The 19,990-nt window shown below is 39.3% G+C and overlaps 1 protein-coding gene across 2 annotated transcripts in view; it reads left to right on the forward strand.

Moving 5' to 3' along the window:
- LOC117988795 (irregular chiasm C-roughest protein) overlaps positions 1 to 19,990 on the forward strand; it is a 139,493-nt gene that overhangs the window by 112,938 nt on the left and 6,565 nt on the right. For both annotated transcript variants that reach the window (XM_034975996.2, XM_069503554.1), the window contains exons 3-10: positions 13,662 to 13,811; positions 14,616 to 14,799; positions 15,191 to 15,385; positions 16,711 to 16,905; positions 17,664 to 17,735; positions 18,011 to 18,131; positions 18,890 to 19,033; positions 19,715 to 19,899. In XM_034975996.2, coding sequence (XP_034831887.1) covers positions 13,662 to 13,811; positions 14,616 to 14,799; positions 15,191 to 15,385; positions 16,711 to 16,905; positions 17,664 to 17,735; positions 18,011 to 18,131; positions 18,890 to 19,033; positions 19,715 to 19,899 — 1,246 coding nt within the window. The remainder of the gene's footprint in view (positions 1 to 13,661; positions 13,812 to 14,615; positions 14,800 to 15,190; positions 15,386 to 16,710; positions 16,906 to 17,663; positions 17,736 to 18,010; positions 18,132 to 18,889; positions 19,034 to 19,714; positions 19,900 to 19,990) is intronic.

Below are 19,990 nucleotides of genomic sequence, written 5' to 3' on the forward strand. Positions count from 1 at the left end.
GAACCCTTATAGGATCACTTTGTTGTCTGTCTGTCCGTCTGTCTGTCAAGAAACCTACAGGGTACTTCCCGTTGACCTAGAATCATGAAATTTTGGTAGGTAGGTGGGTCTTATAGCTGGTATTAGGGGAAAAATCTGAAAACCGTGAATTTGTGGTTATATCACACAAAAAAAAAATTGTGGTCATGAAATAATAATTAGTATTTTCATATTTCGAAGTAAGATAACTATATCAAGTGGGGTACCATATGAAAGGGCATTTGCACCTGTGCATTCTAAAACAATTTTTTATTTATTTTTATCCATCATAGTTTTTGAATTATCATGCAAAATGTCGAAAAAATAATACGGAACCCTCGGTGCGCGAACCTGTTTAGCACTTGGCCGGATTTTTTTAATTTACAGGCGGCCATTTGGAATTTTTATTATTTGTTGTTCGTGGCATACAGACTGAAAATTTCAACTCTACCTGTTACGGTTCATGAGATATAGCCCGCTGACAGACAGACGGACGGACTGATGGACGGACAGCGGAGGCTTAGTAATGGGACAAAAACCTAAAAAAGACAGCTAAATCAGCGTCAAAAATGTGAGTGTGTTAAAACTCTAACATTTACTAATGCTCTAGTAAAAAGCGCTTTTATTCGGTTGTCGATGAAAATGTACTCAGCATTCAGCAATGATTTGAAGGGCGCAACAACAGCTATTGTTGGGGTTCATATTTTTATGCGTTGCTTTCGGGATGGTTATGATATTGATTCCTTTCATCTAAGATGAAAGCTCCACAACTTTATTGATATAAAAATCATATAAAAATGCAAAAAATAAACCGACTTGTACCTTTCCTCTCCGACTTTACTGCTTTTTCTTTTTAAAAGGTTTTTCTTATTTTGGTTGTTATTCCGTCGAAATCGGTGACTGATTCTTCGGTTACTTTTTAGGGTGCATGTCGCACCCAAAGGGTATGTACGGTAAGTATAAATGAGAGGACCCTCTGAAGTCTAAACAGTTTTCAAACTTAACAAACTATTTTAAAAGCTTTTGGTTAAGTACAGTTTATTCCAAGTTTTATTTGCCGCGAAATCGAGCGCGAACATAGTGTATTTATAAAAGGAAAAAATGACTGACTGACTGACTGACTGATCTATCAACGCACAGCTCAAATTACTAGACGGATCGGGCTAAAATTTGGCATCCAGATAGCTATTATGACGTAGACATCCGCTAAGAAAGGATTTATGAAAATTCAACCCCTAAGGGGTAAAATAGGGGTTTGGAGTACCTATGTGTAGTCCATGCGGACGAAGTCGCGAGCATAAACTAGTTAGGCATATTTCCTACTTTAGAACAATCTCAGTCGGCGCGGCGCGCTCGGCGCCTTCATAAAATGGACGCAAGACCTAATCAAAAGATGTCTAGGTATTTAGGGCATTCTGGTATCGACATCAGTACTCAATCTAACCTTCTTTCATCTAGGTTATTGCTGGGCATCTGTTATCGACTTCTTTACGCAATGTTTTTAGGGTTCGATAATAAATGAAGGAACATAAACTGAAATGAAAATAAACCAGATATAAGTCCGTTTTTCCTTAGTTTGATTAAAATATAACAGCGTAAGCGACGCGATTTTTCCAGCGCTTCAGACTTTCTGGAGTTAGGTTTTTGACTCGTATCATGATTTCAGTGTCAGTTCGCGGTAACAAGGTCTTATGGATGGGTTACGCATAGTGCGCTTCTTACGAATTTAAAAAAAAAACTTAAATAAATAAAAATCATTTATTTCGACCATATCAAGATTAGGTATAAATTTTTGTTAGTAATGACACATGCCTTAAAAAACTAATCTTATAACTGTTTACCTAATCCTAATACTATATCCTGATACAGGCCTGATTAGTCAGCATGTGCAAAATATGACAATGGTTCACGTACTGACAGTCAAACCTGTTAGCAAATGCCCTCAGGATGCCATTGGAAGTTGAAACTAGCCCGTACCCTGCGCACCAGGGATGTGCACCGTTTACACATGGTTGTGTAGAGCTTAAGCAAGAAGCTATTTGTTTATTTGTATAAGTTTTAACTAAGGAAAACTAAAGGACCTACCTTTAGTTGCCCTTAGTTAAAAATTATATATATTACTAGCTTATGCCCGCGACTTCGTCCGCGTGGGCTACACAAAATTTCGAACCCCTATTTCACCCCCTCCAGAGTTGAATTTTCAAAAATCCTTTCTTAGCGGATGCCTACGTCATAATAGCTATCTGCATGCCAAATTTCAGCACGATCCGGCCAGTAGTTTGAGCTGTGCGTTGATAGATCAGTCAGTCAGTCAGTCAGTCAGTCAGTCAGTCAGTCACCTTTTTCTTTTATATATTTAGATTATACCGCTTTGACCGCCAAAGTTTTTAGCAACTAGAACGGAACTCTACCATATGCGTGTTCTGATTCTGACAAGCATTTGACAAAAATTTTCCCTAGAGTCCTATCCGTATCTAGGCTATCTAGGCTATGAGTATATATCCCTAGCTAGGTTGTAGGTAGGTACTTTAGATATGCGTGTTCTGAACATCTTACGCGTACTTGACCAATTTCTTACCTAATTGCTCCCAGAAAAACGTAACCTTATACTTAATATCCCCATTATCCTCCCTTAAAATAGGTTACATAATGTTCAAAGGAAGCGAATGGAGCCATTATCGATGTATCAAGTCGTAGCAATGGCAACGCGTTGGCGACGAGCTCGGAATATTAAAATGTGGAGTCACGAACGCGGAATTAGTAACTATGGTATGAGTGTGTATTGAAGTCTTTGTGAGACGGTGATAATATGACAAAAGGCCCTTCGTGTGTGGTCCGTTTCAAATTAAGTACATCGGATACTTACTGTACGATTATTTTGTCACTCATCATCATCAACCGATAGACGTCCACAGCTGGACATAGGTCCCTTATAGGGGCGGATCGCTAGTTACCAAATAAATGCGTAATTTTTACCAAATTCAAGAAGGATAAGGAAAAAGCCAAGATGGCGCAATTGTTCAATAAATTTGTCAAACACGTGAGCCGTTACCAAACTTTGAAAAATATTAACAAGAAAAGTTTCTGATTTATCACGTGTCCTGAGAAATGAAACTTTTCTTTGTAACTTTTATTTAGACACGTGCCAGACAAATTATAAAAGTTCGTGAGCTTTCGACTTTAATATACCGTTATTAGCTATTACTTATTACCGTATAGGTACCTACACCATACTGTACGTGCATACGTACCGTACTGAGAGAAGACTCGTATTCGTATTGGGCGATGGGGCAGGCATTTAGGTCACCTATAAAAGCTCGCTGTAAGTTCGCTCGCATCCTGAAGACAAACATAATAAGTTACTTTTTATCCCGGAAAAATCGTATCGTACCTTATCGTTAATCGCGATTCGCCTGCATCAGCTAAGTTGTTAGTCTGCAATAAAGAACAAACAAAAAAAAAGAAAATTCACCTTGTTATTTCGTTTCCAAATGAAGTATTCCGTTTCTACGCTTAGTACGAGATTTTATGTCTCACCAACGTTGATAGTATTCGAGTGTCGAAAACCTGCCGCATTATAGTAAACTGATTCTTAGCTGCCTTGTTTTAAAGCTCAAGTTTGTCTAAACATCTATAGCTAGCGCTCCAAGCGGAAACGTTGCGAAATTAAAATCAGTGGCATTGAATTCTTGACTTTAATTCAAGGATTTTTAGGTCCATTTTACTTTGACTGTATTTCGACTCTCGAATTCTCGCGACGTTTGGTGAGACGTAAAATCTTATACTAAGCGTACAGTTCGTTCAGATGGAATAACACCAGCTGTATACAAATGCAAACTTTAAAATGCTTCCGAAGTTTAAATCCGTGTTAGATAAGGTCTAATGCCTGTTTAAAGTTAAACTAATATCTGCACATAGAATTACGGAAACTATCTTTTGAAAGCGTTGCGGGGTATAAGGTTAGTACACCGCACCGACTTGTTTTAAACTTGGTTAGTTGCTGGTAGTGTGGTTAGCTTTTTGTTTTGGATTATCAGTTATATGGTTATTACACTTACCTGTAAGTGAAGTTCGATCATAATAAAATTATACGAAGGATTCTTCCGAAGACATTAGAAGAGATTGTCGCGTAGGTACTCTAATAAATTATTCTATTATTACAGTACGCGGCAGAAAATAATGTACCTACATCGGTCTTTAGAATGAAATTTCGGCTTCGTAGAGCGTTGTCTCTGTCACTTATACCCATATGACGACGTTTTATCGGTCACAACGACAGAGACAATGCTCTACAAATCTGCTAAATCCTTCTAAAGGTCGATGTACAATATTTTCTGCCGCGTAGGTACTGTACTTTATATTTTCTTATGATTTGGGAAGAGCAACTGCTTCTGTCTTCTTTTAGATTCTTACCGGCTCTTCTCAGTAGATTCTGCATTCCGAACCAACTGGTAGAGTCACAGACGTAGCATAAGATACACTAGTTAGTTGTTTACTACAGCAAATAAATTCTATTCTGTTATATGGAAAAAAGTATTTTTTATTTTATAAGAAACTAGCTGATGCCCGCGACTTCATACGCGTGGATTTAGGTTTTTAAAAATCCTGTGGGAACTCTTAAATTTTCCGGGATAAAAAGTAACCTATGTCCTTCCCCGGGTTGCAAGCTACCTCTGTACCAAATTTCGTCAAAATCGGTTGAACGGTTGAGCCGTGAAAAGCTAGCAGACAGACAGACAGACACACTTTCGCATTTATAATATTAGTATGGATTGTTGGACATCATTGTTTGTTCATAAGCAGGCAGATGTAATTTAAAGTGTACCTATTTAATATCCAAAAGCAGAAGTGCGCAATATGTAGCAGGAATCCTACGGCTCATAAAGCGCAGGGCGCGCCCGCAGGATGTGCGCCTCCATTGTTCTTCCCGTTAATCAACTGACAGTGCCCTTAGTACAAGTTTGTTAGAGTTAAGGCACACGATGTGTTGTGTTGGTTGTTTGGCGCAGCGCCTGAGCGCTGCCGCTCCGTCATCCTCACAGACAGACCACTGTTGTGGTCATCCTACATAGAAATCACTGTACTATGCGACAGGATGCGTTACGACATCATGCGGCGCCGCATCGCACGCGCAACCTTTCTAAATAATTTTAAATGCTTACTTATCAAAAATTGCGGAACGGGCAGGATTTGATTCTGTGACTCCCCTGGGTATTGCGCCTGGAGCGCCTTTGGCCACGGTTTACTTACTGCCAACTGCGAAATTTCAGATTTTATGTATTTTTATTACGACGTAAACAGGCTGATTGATTTATATTTTGGATATAGATTTTGGCTTTGCCTTAATAGGGACCTAAAGGCAATACTTTAAAATTGTATTCTATTAATTCGTTGCTACCAATTTCTATTTCTGTTTCCATTATAAGGAGCTGACAGTAGATATACGACCTGTGGGACCTGATTATAGGGTCATTAGTCACAGTATTTCGATACTCAAATCTACCATCGTTATCGAGATGTACAAACTCGTGCTAAGACAACTGTTTATACCGAAAACTGTTCATATTATGACGAAAAAATTTATCGCGAGAGTGTTTTTCTTTCACGAACGCAAAAAAGCCTGCTACCCTGGCAGTCTGCAATCGTGTCTAATGGAAAGCGATTGATGGCTGTATCAATCATGTTGAAAGAGCTTTTTGGGTAGGTACCTATACCCACATAATATCAAAAGGTTTGAGAAGTGAAACGTGCTTAGATTATTTTACAGGAACACCTACGGAGGTACCGCCGAGTTTCTTGCTGGTTCTTCCATTCCAAACCAGTTGCAATGGTAGAATCTTTTAACGATTCAAAAGCACTTCAGGCTGGCGGATTAGCAGACTACACACGCCTTTGAGAACATTATGAAGAACTCTCAGGTGTACCAGTTTCCTCACGATGTTTTCTTTCACCGTTAAAGCAAGTGATATTTAATTACTTAAAACGCACTTAGCTTCGAAAAGTTAGAGGTCCGTGCCCGGGATCGAGCCCGCGACCTCCGAACAGAAGGCGGACCTTTTAACTACTAGGCTATCACAGCTTCCAAAACGACATGCTATGAATAAAAAAGTCTTTAATTTCTATTTCATAGAAGAAATCATTTAGAAGGGAAGTAGGTAGTCTCGGAATGTAAGCTCTCGTACTGAAGTTATTTTCCGACGCGCGAATATTTCTGTATTCTCGATTCCGAATAAGCTGGGGAAACAGCTCTGTTATTATTTCCAAACAGCGGCTTACCGAACCTTTCGCCGCGCTTTCTTAATTAGCATCCGCCATCGCTTTTTTGTTCTAGCGAAATTACAGCACGAAAATAAGAACATCGTATTGGGTGTTGTTTTTTTTTATTATTAAAAATTATTGCTTCGATGCTAATGAAAACTGTGCTACGTCTTTTAACTTTTATTTATTAATAAATAGTAATATTAAGGCATTTTAAAGTTTTCCACAGATTTCTGAAAAACTAGGGCTTGGACAAGAAGGTGGACTACACAAATTTCAAATTCAACTCCGTCCAGTAGTTTGAGCTGTCCGTTGAAGATCAGTCAGCCAGCTTTTTCTTGCCTGATGCCCGCGACTTCGTCCACATGTATTTAGGCCCGTAAAAGGGCTATTTAAAAAAATCGAGTAGGTAGGTATAATCAACTTGTATCTATGCAAAAAAATTTAGTACTTTGTAGCGGGTAAAAAAATTTGTTCGGAACAGTGACCTAGGATGTTGATTTGGAACCACTTTACAAACAGTGCATAGTAGTAGTAAATAGTAATGTATAGAGGTAAAAATAGTGTTTAGGGAGACTTTAAAATACTTATTCTCCGCATGCATGGTGGAGTTCAATCCATCGAGTTTTCCTAACATGGATTGGTCTAATTCGGTAGACGTAAGTTCGTTAAACCGTTGCTATGTTTGGTAAATCACAACAGCACTGTTTATGCACTGTACTGGAATACTAAAGAGTCGGTAACTCCGCTATATATTGCAGGTATTTTAAGCATTTGCTTTACCCACAGCGCTTACACAGTTCACATAAAATGTATTGGCCGACCGGTAAAATGTTCACTGCTGGAGTACTGGACACTTTGAGGATTCATCATCATAATGATCAACCCATCACCGGCTCACTACAGAGCACGGGTCTTCTCTCAGAGTGAGAAGTGTTTTGGCCATAGTCTACCACGCTGGCCAAGTGCGGATTGGCAGACTTCACACACCTTTGAGAACATTATGGAGAACTCCTTAGGCATGCAGGTTTCCTCACGATGTTTTCCTTCACCGTTAAAGCAAGCGATATTTTAATTTCCTGCTTAAAAACGCACCTAAGTACGCTTTGAGGATTAGTACATAATAATTATATGTATAAGCTGTGATAATGATGTTAAGCTTATTTCTGACATATTTTAATGTAGATAAGGGGTACATACCACGATTAATTCGGTGTTTTTTATTTGTCGATATTTCAACCAAATTGAAACTACGACGGGACTGCAGTTCTGCGAGAGATGAAGGCTATCAGGGACAATAGCGAACTACCCTCTTTCTTGTTCTTCGCTATTGCCCTTGACAGCTCGAACTTCATCTCACGCAGCACTGCAGTCCCGTCGTGACCACGACCCGTGCAATTAGGTTGAAATATTGACAAATAAAAAACGTCAAATTATTCGTGGTATGTACCCGTTATCTACATTAAAATAAGCTGTGATAGCCTTGTGGTCAGGACGTGCGCCTTTTAATCGGAGGTAGCACCTCTAACTTTTCGGAGTTATGTGCGTTTTAAGTAATTAAATACCACTTGCTTTAACGGTGAAGGAAAACATCGTGAGGAAACCTGCATGCCTGAGAGTTCTCCATAATGATATTCGACAATACTCGAACTCTCGAACTCGAATAGGTCTAATAAACATTTTTGACAAACAAAGTTTACTCGATACATAAATGATAGGTTTATTTTTGTCAACTCAACATGATTATGCATAACAACTTAAAGCATCAATACATATTTTTTCCAACCAGTCCTTAACCTTTCTATTAATACACCATTATGCCACCGTACAATAAACCATGGTATTGTTAACACCCCTATTCAAACGCAAAACAAATATGACCCGCCTAGCTCCCGACTTCCTTTTCAATAGTACCTATTCTCTATTCATCAGGATCGGTATTCATATGTCTTTATGTTATGCCATTCTTATGCGTACGTTCAGGAATTTAACCATTGACATAAGTTGACAGTACCTACTGTGATTTAATAAGGCTTCTATGGTGCTATTTCTGTCTTTAAAAGGAACAACAAAAAAATATGCTTCAAGGAACGACATTTCTTATCAGAACGATATTATAGTAAACTAGCTGATGCCCGCGACTTCATCCGCGTGGGTTTATTTTTTAAAATCCCGTGGAAACAGATTAATTTTCTGGGATAAAGAAAAGCCTATGGTCTTGCCTGGGATGTAAGCTAACTCTATACCAAATTTCATCGAAATCGGTTTAACTGTTCGGCTGTGAAAAGCTAGCAGACAGACGGACAGACACGCGGACTGAGCACAGCTAGATAATATGCCGCATGTTCATTAAATAGTATAGAAACAGGCACCAGCCAACAGAGTTCGACAGGTAAGGGGATCGACTCTTTGTATTTGGAAAAGGAGTAGGTACATATTGTCCACAGCTGGACATCTCTTGTGGGAACTTGAACACGCTACGGTCTTGCGTCTGAAACCTGCGACTCCCTGCGGTTCGTTTGATGTAGTCTTTCAACCTAGTTAGTGGATTTTTTCAGTAGGTAGGTAGGTACTTATCTTCTTAGTTTTGGTCTACGACGCTTTCCCTTTGAAAACTAGCGTGGGTGGTAGATGTATGAAAAGGTGTTTACTGTTTACTCCTGTTACGTTCATTTACTTTGACGGTACAGTTCGATACTCGAATTTCGATCGGTTTCGATATTCGAAAAAAATTAACGTAGTACCTAGTCGAGATTCGCAAACTTGCACTAAGCCTTAAACAGTGGAAACTTTAACATCAAAGAAGTAGCGAACTATCGAAAGGTATTCTTCCGCATTAAGGAACAATTGCCTACTTACATTTGAAAGCTTTTCCGAATACACAAATTATGCATTAACAGAGCCTCAGCGAACTTTAAATACTTACAGTACGCGTCCAAAAGTGATGAAAATCGATCCTTAGAAGGAGACAGCAGATTTGTAGAGCACTGTCTCGGTCTTTAAGACCGACAAGGCGTCATATGGGTATGAGTGACAGAGACAACGCTTTACAATGACAATGATATGAAATGATGAAATGTCATTCTAAAGGCCGATGTTCATCACTTTCGGCCGCGTACTGTAGATACCTATATGTATGAAATATGTACCTATTTTCTTGACTTTTAGGCTGCCTGTCCACTGGACCGGAGAAGAGAGGAGCGGAGCGGAGCTGTGCAAATATAAACCAATAGAATTGCATAATACTCCCGCTCTGCTTCAGTGGACAAGGATTTGCGGACTAGTTTAAAAAATGTCTTTTTCTAGGCAAGCGCGCTCCATCTTAGGATGCATCATTACTTGCCACCAGATCTGATTGCAGCCAAGCGCTAGTCTATAAATTAAAAAAATCGTACACTTTTCGCGAAGTGGGGAAGCGAAGCAGTGAAGCGGATATTTCGCGTAGAACTAAACTAATTGCCCGGCGCCAGTAACTGCAATGACTGGTCGCGTGCTTGCATCTCCGCTCCGCAATACTTTCTCGCTTCGCTACCTAGCTCCGCGTCTATGGACAGATACGTCTCGCTCTGCTCCGCTACCTAGCTCCGCACCAGTGGACAGGCAGCCTATTAAACGTGAGTACGACATCTTCAGCGTTTTTCTAAGAAAAGCGTGGTAAGAACGACTAGTGGCCGAGCAGAGTCACAACATAGTGCATTATGCATAGCTCGAGTTTGCGATTGGTTTACCTTTTATCTTAGCCAGTTATAAATGGACTACACTATTTGTTTTCTCAGTGGTTTTCTCACACTTCGAAGAGCAGGGGTGCATAATCTTGAACAAACGCAAACTTCAATATCCAAACACGTCAATTGAAACGAATACTCCCGCATTAAAAAATAAGCATTTCGTTTGCGAGCTCTGTCGAATACATAAACAGGGAGACCATATTGACAAAAAATTGCCAGATTTTTTCATTTTATTGAATTCAACAATAAATAACTAATGTTGTACGTTGATGGTACTATGTCAGAAACCTTCCTGCAAGTCCCAATAACTTTTTTTTTAAATTTATAGACTAGCGTTTGGCTGCAATCATGGCAAGTGATGATGCAGCCTAAGATGGCGCGCTTGCTTAGAAGTTGCCAATTCACTCTTGACTTGAAGGACTGAAAATATATGAAACTAGCTTATGCTCGCGACTTCATCCGCGTGGACTACACAAATTTCAAACCCCTATTTCATCTCCTTAGGGGTTGAATTTTCAAAAACCCTTTCTTAGCGGATGCCTACGTCATAATAGCTATCTGCATGCCAAATTTCAGCCCGATCCGTCCAGTAGTTTCAGCTGTACGTTGATAGATCAGTCAGTCAGTCAGTCACCTTTTCCTTTTATATATTTAGACCAAAGATCAACGCAATCGGATAAACAACACCGAGACAGACTAATAAAAACATACGAATATTTATTTTTAAATTGTGCTGTTATTATTAGGCACTTTTTAAGGTTTTCCTTCAATTTTTAAAAATATATTTTTCGACATTTCAATCACAAAACATCCATCCATTAGGTATTTCTGAATATTTTTTTTATGCTCGTTCATTTCGTAGACCAAAAGCACCAAAGCCCTTTTTGGTGATCGATGATCATTGCGATGCGACTTTGAGACAAGATTAATTTAACTAGTCCGTTAATCCAATGCTTATCGCTACTTAAAGGGATTATCCCAACTTAACAAACAAGATGGTAGTCCTACTTTAATTCGTAGAACTCATAATCGATTAGGCGGCTCGTCGCACAAAAAATCGCTTGAACATTTTTATGAAAATGATCTTTTACTTGGAAAATTCAATAATGATTTTTCTTTCTACTATGTATTTAGTTGATTAATTGTTTAATTTTTAACCGACTTCAAAAAAAGGAGGAGGTTCTCAATTCGTCGGAATCTTTTTTTTTTTTTTTTTTTTTTTATGTATGTTCCCCGATTACTCAAAAACGCCTGGACCGATTTTGAAAATTCTTTTTTTGTTTGAAAGGGTATACTTCAAAGTTGGTCCCATTTCAATTTGGTGAAGATCTGATGAACATCTTCGAAGATAGATACTGGAACTCCTCAACGGATAAGAGTAAATTGCTCGCGATTAGTGTAATAGCTTAGTAAACAGTAGATTTTTAACCAGTCATAGCATAATTCCATGGGGCCACTAAAAATTGTGAAATAAAAATTTCTTACAAAAAAAATAAAAACCGACTTCGTTACATAAACACTAAAAATTGAAAAATAATTTAATTTATTACCGAATATATTATGTATACAAGAGTTAATATAGTTCCATAATAATATTTTTTGGGGTCGGTGCCAATGAGGTGCTATTGTGGAGTCCCATAAAAATATGAAGTCTAGACGATTCGCGCAGCTAAAGCTAATTGGCACCGGCACCAAAAAATATTATTATGGAACTATATTAACTCTTGTATACATAATATATTCGGTAATAAATTAAATTATTTTTCAATTTTTAGTGTTTATGTAACGAAGTCGGTTTTTATTTTTTTTGTAAAAAAATTTGTGCCTAAGCCCTAAAGGCATACCTTTACCTGTACCTGAGGAGATAATTTAGCTTTAGCATCAATTAAGATATTCCCTTAGTAGTCTAGTCGAATTACTATACTGATTGTGTTTGGTACCTACATCAACGATAACTACAAAATATAATAGCAAGTAGGATTCAAACTATCACAGTTTGGATCCTACTTGCTATTATATTGCACACTAGCTGATGCCCGCGACTTCGTACGCGTGGAATTAGGTTTTTTAAAAATCCCATGGGAACTCTATGATTTTCCGGGATAAAAAGTAACCTATGTTACTCTCCAGATCTTTATCTATCAGAGAATCGCATCAATCCGTTGCACCGTTGCAACATGATTGAAGGACAGACCAACAAACCAACAAACAAACACACTTTCGCATTTTAATAAGCGTTCGATTGCCACACAATGATTATTTATTGTAGGTACCAGGTAGGTATTTATGTATTAAAATGACAAAGCCATAATTATTATGAAGCGTATGATAACTGATAAGTTAATAATGAAATGCGATACACTTCACATGATTGTGTCGCGCAATAATCTCTATGGTCGTACATATCTGATAGCGTTTGTAGTGGCAAATGCCAGCGGCGATTCACTGTAATTTGTAATCCAAGCCCTTAACTGTTATTGGGTAGAGGGTTAATTGTTTACCTAAATCGAACCTGTATTGTTCGACGTATATCACAGAATACACACGACTAGGTAGCAGGACCAATAAATAAACGATTAAGCGGAATTCGACTTGTTATAATTTTTCTCAATTCTCATAATGTTTTACGTTATATCATTGGGTGAGCATAATTGACTAAAGGATGCCCGCGACTTCGTCCGCGTGAATTTAGATTTTGAAAAATCCCGTGGGAACTCTTTGATTTTCCGGGATAAAAATGTACCTATGTCAATTTTCGGGAGAAATTTCATATAAATCGGTTAAACGGCCTTTAAGAATCCCGTGGGAACTCCTTGATTTTCCAGGATAAAAAGTAGCATGTCCTTCCCTGGGATGTAAGCTAACTTTGTACCAAAATTGGTTAAACTGTTGGGCCGTGAAAAGCTAGCAGACAGACAGACACACTTCCGCATTTATAATAATATTAGTATAGATAGTATGGATTTAGTCGAATCATTATAGAGTAGGTGTTTATTTTCAAACTGTTCAGGGAAAAATAAGCACCGAATTAGAAACTTTCTTTTTAAGTCGCGCAGATTTGAAAAGGAAGTAAGGACTATTTGTGTAGCTTTCGTTCACTTCATACAAACTGAATGTACCTAAACGAAATCCTCGTAAACTTAGTTACGTAATACGTTTACTTACTCGTAAAATTACATTAGAATCGAGGATCAGATAAATTGTTCGAAAGTCAATTGAAAAGCTCCAATAGCTTAAAGCTGGACGGAAATTCGAAATTGGTTTGAATCTCAATCGAAGGGCAATTAAGGGGCAGTAGTTACCTACAGTCCCAGGACACATCTGAATGCGGGCTGAATAAATTGTCGTCAGTAGAGAAGACCCAGTCCTAAAATCAACCCATACTTTTCCGTTCTTCAATTATTATTTAGATTGAATGACGGTGCTGCTGACTTGGCTAGATGCCGTATGTTCATTATATACATGGATGGACCGATTTTAATGCAGTTTCTTTTTTTGAAAAGCCAGATTAATCGAAAAAGTTTTAGCTGTTTGCTGAAAATCGGTTTGAAATTATCAGCTGTGTTCTCACAGCTCAGTGTGTTTTCTATGTTCAGGGATTTCAGTCATCCAGTTGACTGAGTTGAGTTTACCTATTGAAAATTTCTTTTTTTGCAGCCCGTTGGCATCTACCGAGGCAAATATGAGTGGGCCAATGAAGACAGTCCTGTGGGTGGAGACTGCTCGCTATGGGTGCGGGCGGCGACGCTGCAGCTTGACGATGGACAGTGGCAATGCCAAGTCACCGCCAGCAACTATGATGTTCAGGTAAGGGTGAAAATTTCTATTGGTATCCAGTTGGCATTACCGAGGCAAATACAAGTGGGTAAATGAAGACAGTCCTGTGGGTGGAGACGGCTCGCTATGTGTACGGGCGGCGACACTGTAAATTGACCATGGACAGTCAGCCAGGTCATAGCCAGCAACTATGATGTTCAGGTAAGAGTGAAAATTTCTCTTGGTATCCAGTTGGCATTACCGAGGTAAATACGAGTGGCCAAACGAAGACAGTCCTGTGGGTGGAGACTTCTCGCTATGGCTGCGGGCGGCGATGCTGCTGCTTGACGATGGACGGTGGCACTGCCAGATCACAGCCAGCAATTGATGTTGTTTATAATCATTGAATGATAGTTGGTTTCTTGGGATGATTTTGTTTTTTTATTATTCAGATGCAAGTTAGCCCTTGACTGCAATCTCACCTGATGGTAAGTGATGATGCAGTCTAACATGATAGGGGGCTAACCTGGAAGGGGTATGGCAGTTTTAATTAAACCCATACCCCTTTGGTTTCTACACGGCATTGTACCGGAACGCTAAATCGCTTGGCGGCACGGCTTTGCCAGTCAGGTGGTAACTAGCCACGGCCGAAGCCTCCCACCAGACCAGACCAGAAATTTAGAAATTATAAAATTCAAAACCCCTGCCTGGAATCGAAACCGGGACCTCCCACTAATAAGACCACAGCGCTCACGCCTGCGCCAGGGAGGTCGTCAGGTATGATAACGCAATGGACTCCCAGATCCCTCCGTATTGAAATGCCACCACCACTAAAACGTCCACTCAACATTTCAGGATGCTCTCTCCAGCCCACCAGCCGCATTAGCAGTTCGAGTGCCACCCCAAACTCCTCGGATCCTCTACAACGGGTCGCACATTATGCCAGGCCAGAACATCACCGTGCCCGCTGGAGGTCGAGCCACTGTGGTCTGCGAGGCTAGATACGGCAACCCACCAGCTTATATCGAATGGTATTTAGGTAAGATTTGTATTTTATTAACGGCTACTAGCTTATGCTCGCGACTTCGTCCGCGTGGACTACACAAATTTCAAAACCCTATTTTACCCCCCTTAGGGGCTGAAATCCATGCCAAATTTCAGCCCGATCCTTCTAGGCTTCTAGGCATTGGTAGATCAGTCAGTCAGTCAATCAGCTTTTCCTTTTATATATATAGATTTTGCGACTCTTGAAAGCTTTATTTGAAAATTATAAATACAATCCCACCAAATACCCAAATACTCCCACCAGACCACCTTCCTTCTGAGAGGAGACTGGTACTCAATAGTGTGTCAGCGATGGGTTGATGATGATGATGGTGATGATCCCTCATAAAAATCTTTCTTAGATAAATGTCTATATTCGATTTCAGAAAAGGAACGCCTAACAGCCTGGAGTCAGACCAACTCATCAGAGGTGGAACGACCAAGAGTGTGGGCAGCTCGATCCGTGCTGGAACTGGGCGCGACCAGGTCCGCCCACGGACGACAGCTGTCCTGCAGAGCTCACCACCCGTCTTACCCCTCCCCGTATTACAGGGACTCGTATACCATGCTTGATGTTACGTGTAAGTACTACCTTTTTATTAATTTTTAGGGTTCCTTACCAAAATGGCAAAAAGGAATCCTTGCGACTAAATCCATCTATCCTCCCGTCTGTCTCGATTATCTACCTGAAAATTATTGTTTACCCAATTATTGAAAACTAGCTGATGCCTGCGACTTCGTCCGGTTTTTCCGGAGGTTTTTATTAATCCCGTGGGAACTCTTTGATTTTCCTGGATAAAAGTACTTCCCGTTGATCCAGAGTTATGAAATTTAGTAGGTAGGTTAGGCCACACCACAAGTAAAGAAAAAATCCGAAAACCGTGAGTTTGTGGTTATAAAAATTAAAAATTAATTTACTAAATCACACAAAGAAGGCGCAGTCCGTCATTAACTTGCAGTGTTCTACATAAATTGTACGATGTTACGGAACGCTTCGTGTGCGAGTCTGACTCGCTCTTGACCGGTTTTTTTAATACTACTTAGTTACTACTTTCAGCGATAAAAATATAATTTATTAATTTTAATAATTACAAAGAATTATGTTCAGATTAAAAGGCTTTTAGGAAATTAATACATTGACCTTGTTTTCGTTGTTATTACGACTTCGTTTCAAATGTGCCAAAACTGTTTTAAATTTAAAAAAAACATGTAAAACTTTTAATTTAAATGCTTGCGTGCAAGACTTCAGGAGTCAGGTGTATGTCTAGGCACTAGGCACTTAGGCAGTGTTTCATGTCTAGCGTTCCTGTTATCTACTTAACGTAGTTTCACATTAAAGGATTGTTTTACCTATTTGAGTTTGTTTATTAAAGTTTTTTAATTCAAAACAAGGGTCTTTTGAAACTTGATCTATAACTACCGACCTACATCACTACCCATATTTTAAATGCTAAGTGTGTTTGTTAGTTGGTTCATTGGTTTGTCCTTCAATCACGCTGTAACGAATCAACGGATTGATTTTTGCATGGATATAGTTGAAGACCTGGAGAGTGATATAAGCTATTTTTTATCCCGGATAATTAACACGTGGACAAAGTCGAGGGCGTTGGGGCTATTTACAGATTAGAATCTGTGGGGCTATTTATCAAAATAAAGCCTAAAATATTTATTAAACATTTCTGACCAGAACAGTTACTTAAAAAAATATACATAAAATATAGAACAGTTAGGTACTCTAAAAGTTAGCTACTCTAGCACAAGTAAAGAGAAAATTCTCCAAAAACCGTGAATTTGTGGTTAAACATCACAAAAAAGTGGAATTTCTACGGATACGGAACCCTTCGTGTGCGAGTCAGACTCGCACCTGACCGGCTTTTTTTAATTTAAACATGTCTTTTCTCTTCAGTTACACCAGAAGTTTCCATCATCGGTGCTGACGCCAGTTCCCTGGCAAGTCTGGAAGAAGGGTCCAGCGCGCTGACCCTCGAATGCAGAGCAGACGGCAACCCCAGCCCTTACGTCTGGTGGACCAAGGACGGCCAAGTCATTGCCACTAACGGTGCTAAACTCATCAGGGCTCCTATATCGAGGAATGACTCAGGTTAGCATAGGCTTTAAGATCTATTCAGCAGGTTTAATAGGTACAGTACGCGACCGAAAGTAATGTACTTCGACCTTTAGCATATTTTGTATAGCGTTGTCCCTGTCGTTGAGACCGACAAAACGTCATATAAGTAGGTATGAGTGACAGAGACAGTGCTCTACAAAACCGAAATGTCATTTCTAAAGGCCGATGTACATTACTTTCTGCCGCGTACTGTACCTATCTATGCCATAACTTTAATTACTATTATTTTTGGACAACTCTTAGAAACCCATCGTCATGAACCAATAGCTCGCACACTCTCATAATAAGAAGGGAAATCTACTTCAGGGTTCATCACGCTGGTCAAGTACGGATTGGTAGATTTCACACTCCTTAGAAAATGTTATAAAAAACTCTCAGGAATGCAGGTTTTTACTTCGCCTTTAAAGCTTTAAATATTTGATTGCTTAAAATGTACATAACTTCAAAAAGAACTTGGAAACTCATAAAACATGTCAATCAAAATAATTTCAGCTCTCTTGGTGGACAAAACTGTGAATCTGTGAAACTGTTATCTAATAGAATACTGGAACAGCATGAGCATCATCATCATATTAAAACGGATCGAAACGATCTTAACAAACGCCAGCCTTCTACTAAGTAAGAATCTCCTCTGCGAATGGGAAAAGTTTTGGTTAGACCACCACGTTGGCCAATTGCGGATTGGCACATCTTGTTGCTAAAAAAATTGAAAGCATCTTCTTTATTTTCAGGAATATACGGATGCCAAGCGAGAAATTCATTAGGGACATCAGATTCAGTGAAAATAGAAGTTGATGTCAAATGTAAGTTTTGTACTTTGTTTTCTTTTGAATATTGTACCTAAATCAAAAATTCAGTGTACAGTACCCGGCAGGAAACATTGCACATCGACCTTTAGAAGGAAATTTCGGCTTCGTAGAGCGTCGTCTCTATCACGCATACCCACGGACGAGAGTTTCTTCTCTGTGCTCATACCTATGTGACGTTTCGACGGTCTCAACGAGTGAGACGGCGCGGCTCTACGAAACTGTTTCCAAAGTTTGATAAAGCTCGAACTTAAAATTCTGTTTTTTTATAGATCCTCCAAGAGTCACGTGGGTAGGACCAGATACAGTTGTTGAAGCGAATCTATTTTCTGAGGTCACCTTAGAATGCAAAGCTGACGGAAATCCGTCTCCCTCTTACCAATGGTACCACAAGTAAGTTTTCTTAAATATTCATTTTGTAAGTCTTTCATTTCGACAAAAAAAAAACTAATTGTAAGAATAAAAGCGTTTCATCATTATCGTATCGATATCGTATCGGCGTCCGATACCAAAATTGGATTAGATAATGTGGAAGGGGTTTCACAAATCAATCAGGTTATTAATTGATAGACTAGTAATACAATCCTAACGAGCGTTACTTTTAGAAGTAAAATTAAATTTGGATGGCAATTCCATTTTGTGAATATTCACATCGATCATCAATGGTCGAAAATCGAAAATCAATGTACCTACCTATCTGTAATCTTCCGGTAAGTTACCTAGCAATACTGTTATTTGTCACAAGTTGTATGATCTTTTGGTCTTTTATGACAAGTAGGTAACAATGTTGCCATATTTTGCTAAGTAACTTATCGACAGATTAGTATTACAGATAGAGAACTTAAATTGTTGATTTCGGACAATAAAAACCTTATCATCCCAGGGCAGCGGAGACTCGTTAATTCGGTGATCATCACCACTAAACTCAAATGACTTTGGTGGATTTGGTGAACAGAAATGGCAAATCCAACCAATACATTACTGCTTCACTGAGCCAATAAAAGTAATATCAATGCAATATCGTTGCAAATCTTCAATGGATTAAAAATAAATTTCAAATGAGCTTGATAGCTCTCATTCATGTACCTAATGATCACTGACTTAGCAAATCTCTTCGCATGTCTTACGTGACATATATAATTTTATTTCAGTCCCAACCTATCAGCATTGAGTGGGCACCTGGAAGATGGTTACCCGATATCATCCACCCCTCAGCTGCTGTTGCACAACGTGTCATACACCCAGCATGGACGGTACACTTGTATTGCCACTAACCACATTGGACTTGAGGAAAGGTAATGGCCGTTGAATTTTATTTTAACATCTAATATTTTCAATTTTCGAAGTATAACTATACTAGCTGATGCCCGCGACTTCGTCCGCGTGGATTTACGTTTTTCACAATCTCGAGGGAACTCTTTGATTTTCCGGGATAAAAAGTAGCCTATCTTCATTCCAAATTTCAGCCAAATCCGTCCAGTAGTTTTTGCGTGAAGGAGTAACAAACATTCACACACACACACACATACAAACTTTCGCCTTTATAATATTAGTCGGGATCAAGTGGGGTATCATATGAAAGGGCTTCACCTGTGCATTTTAAAACAGATTATTATTTATTTTTATGCATCATAGTTTTTTAATTATCGTGCAAAATGTCGAATAAATACGACTGTAGTACGGAACGCTCGTTGCGCGAGCCTTACTTGCACTTAGCCGGTTTTTTTGTAATGTTACCACAAATTCACGGTTTTCGGATTTTTCCTTTTACTTGTGCTATCAGACATTGCTACTTGCCAAATTTCATAATTCTAGGTCAACGGGAAATACCTACCCTGCAGGTTTTGGCTTTCGGCCGACTTGACGGGTCTTGATAGACAGGGCGGACAGACAGACAACGAACTGATCCTATAAGGGTTCCTTTTTTCTTTTTGAGATACGGAACCCTAAAAATTAAGTCATTTGTCTTATTATAGAAGTCATCAGTCAGAAGCAATCACTCTCAATGTGCTAGGCCCACCTGTGGGAGAGCCCATGACCACAGCCCACGCGTGGAGCGGCACGGAGGGCAGAGTACAGACCTCCGTCTGCGCTGATCCTCCGCCGAGAAGAGCCGCTTGGCTGTGGGGCAGCTTGAGGCTCGATGTACCTTCGCACATTGGTAAGTTGTAACAAAAAATGTAACTCTCGATAAGAGAGACAGACTTGCGCCGCTTGCCGTTTCCAGCCATTACTGCTGCAGCTTGATGCTG

This window comes from Maniola hyperantus, chromosome 15, assembly GCF_902806685.2.
Source record: "Maniola hyperantus chromosome 15, iAphHyp1.2, whole genome shotgun sequence".
Classification (NCBI taxonomy): domain Eukaryota; kingdom Metazoa; phylum Arthropoda; class Insecta; order Lepidoptera; family Nymphalidae; genus Maniola; species Maniola hyperantus.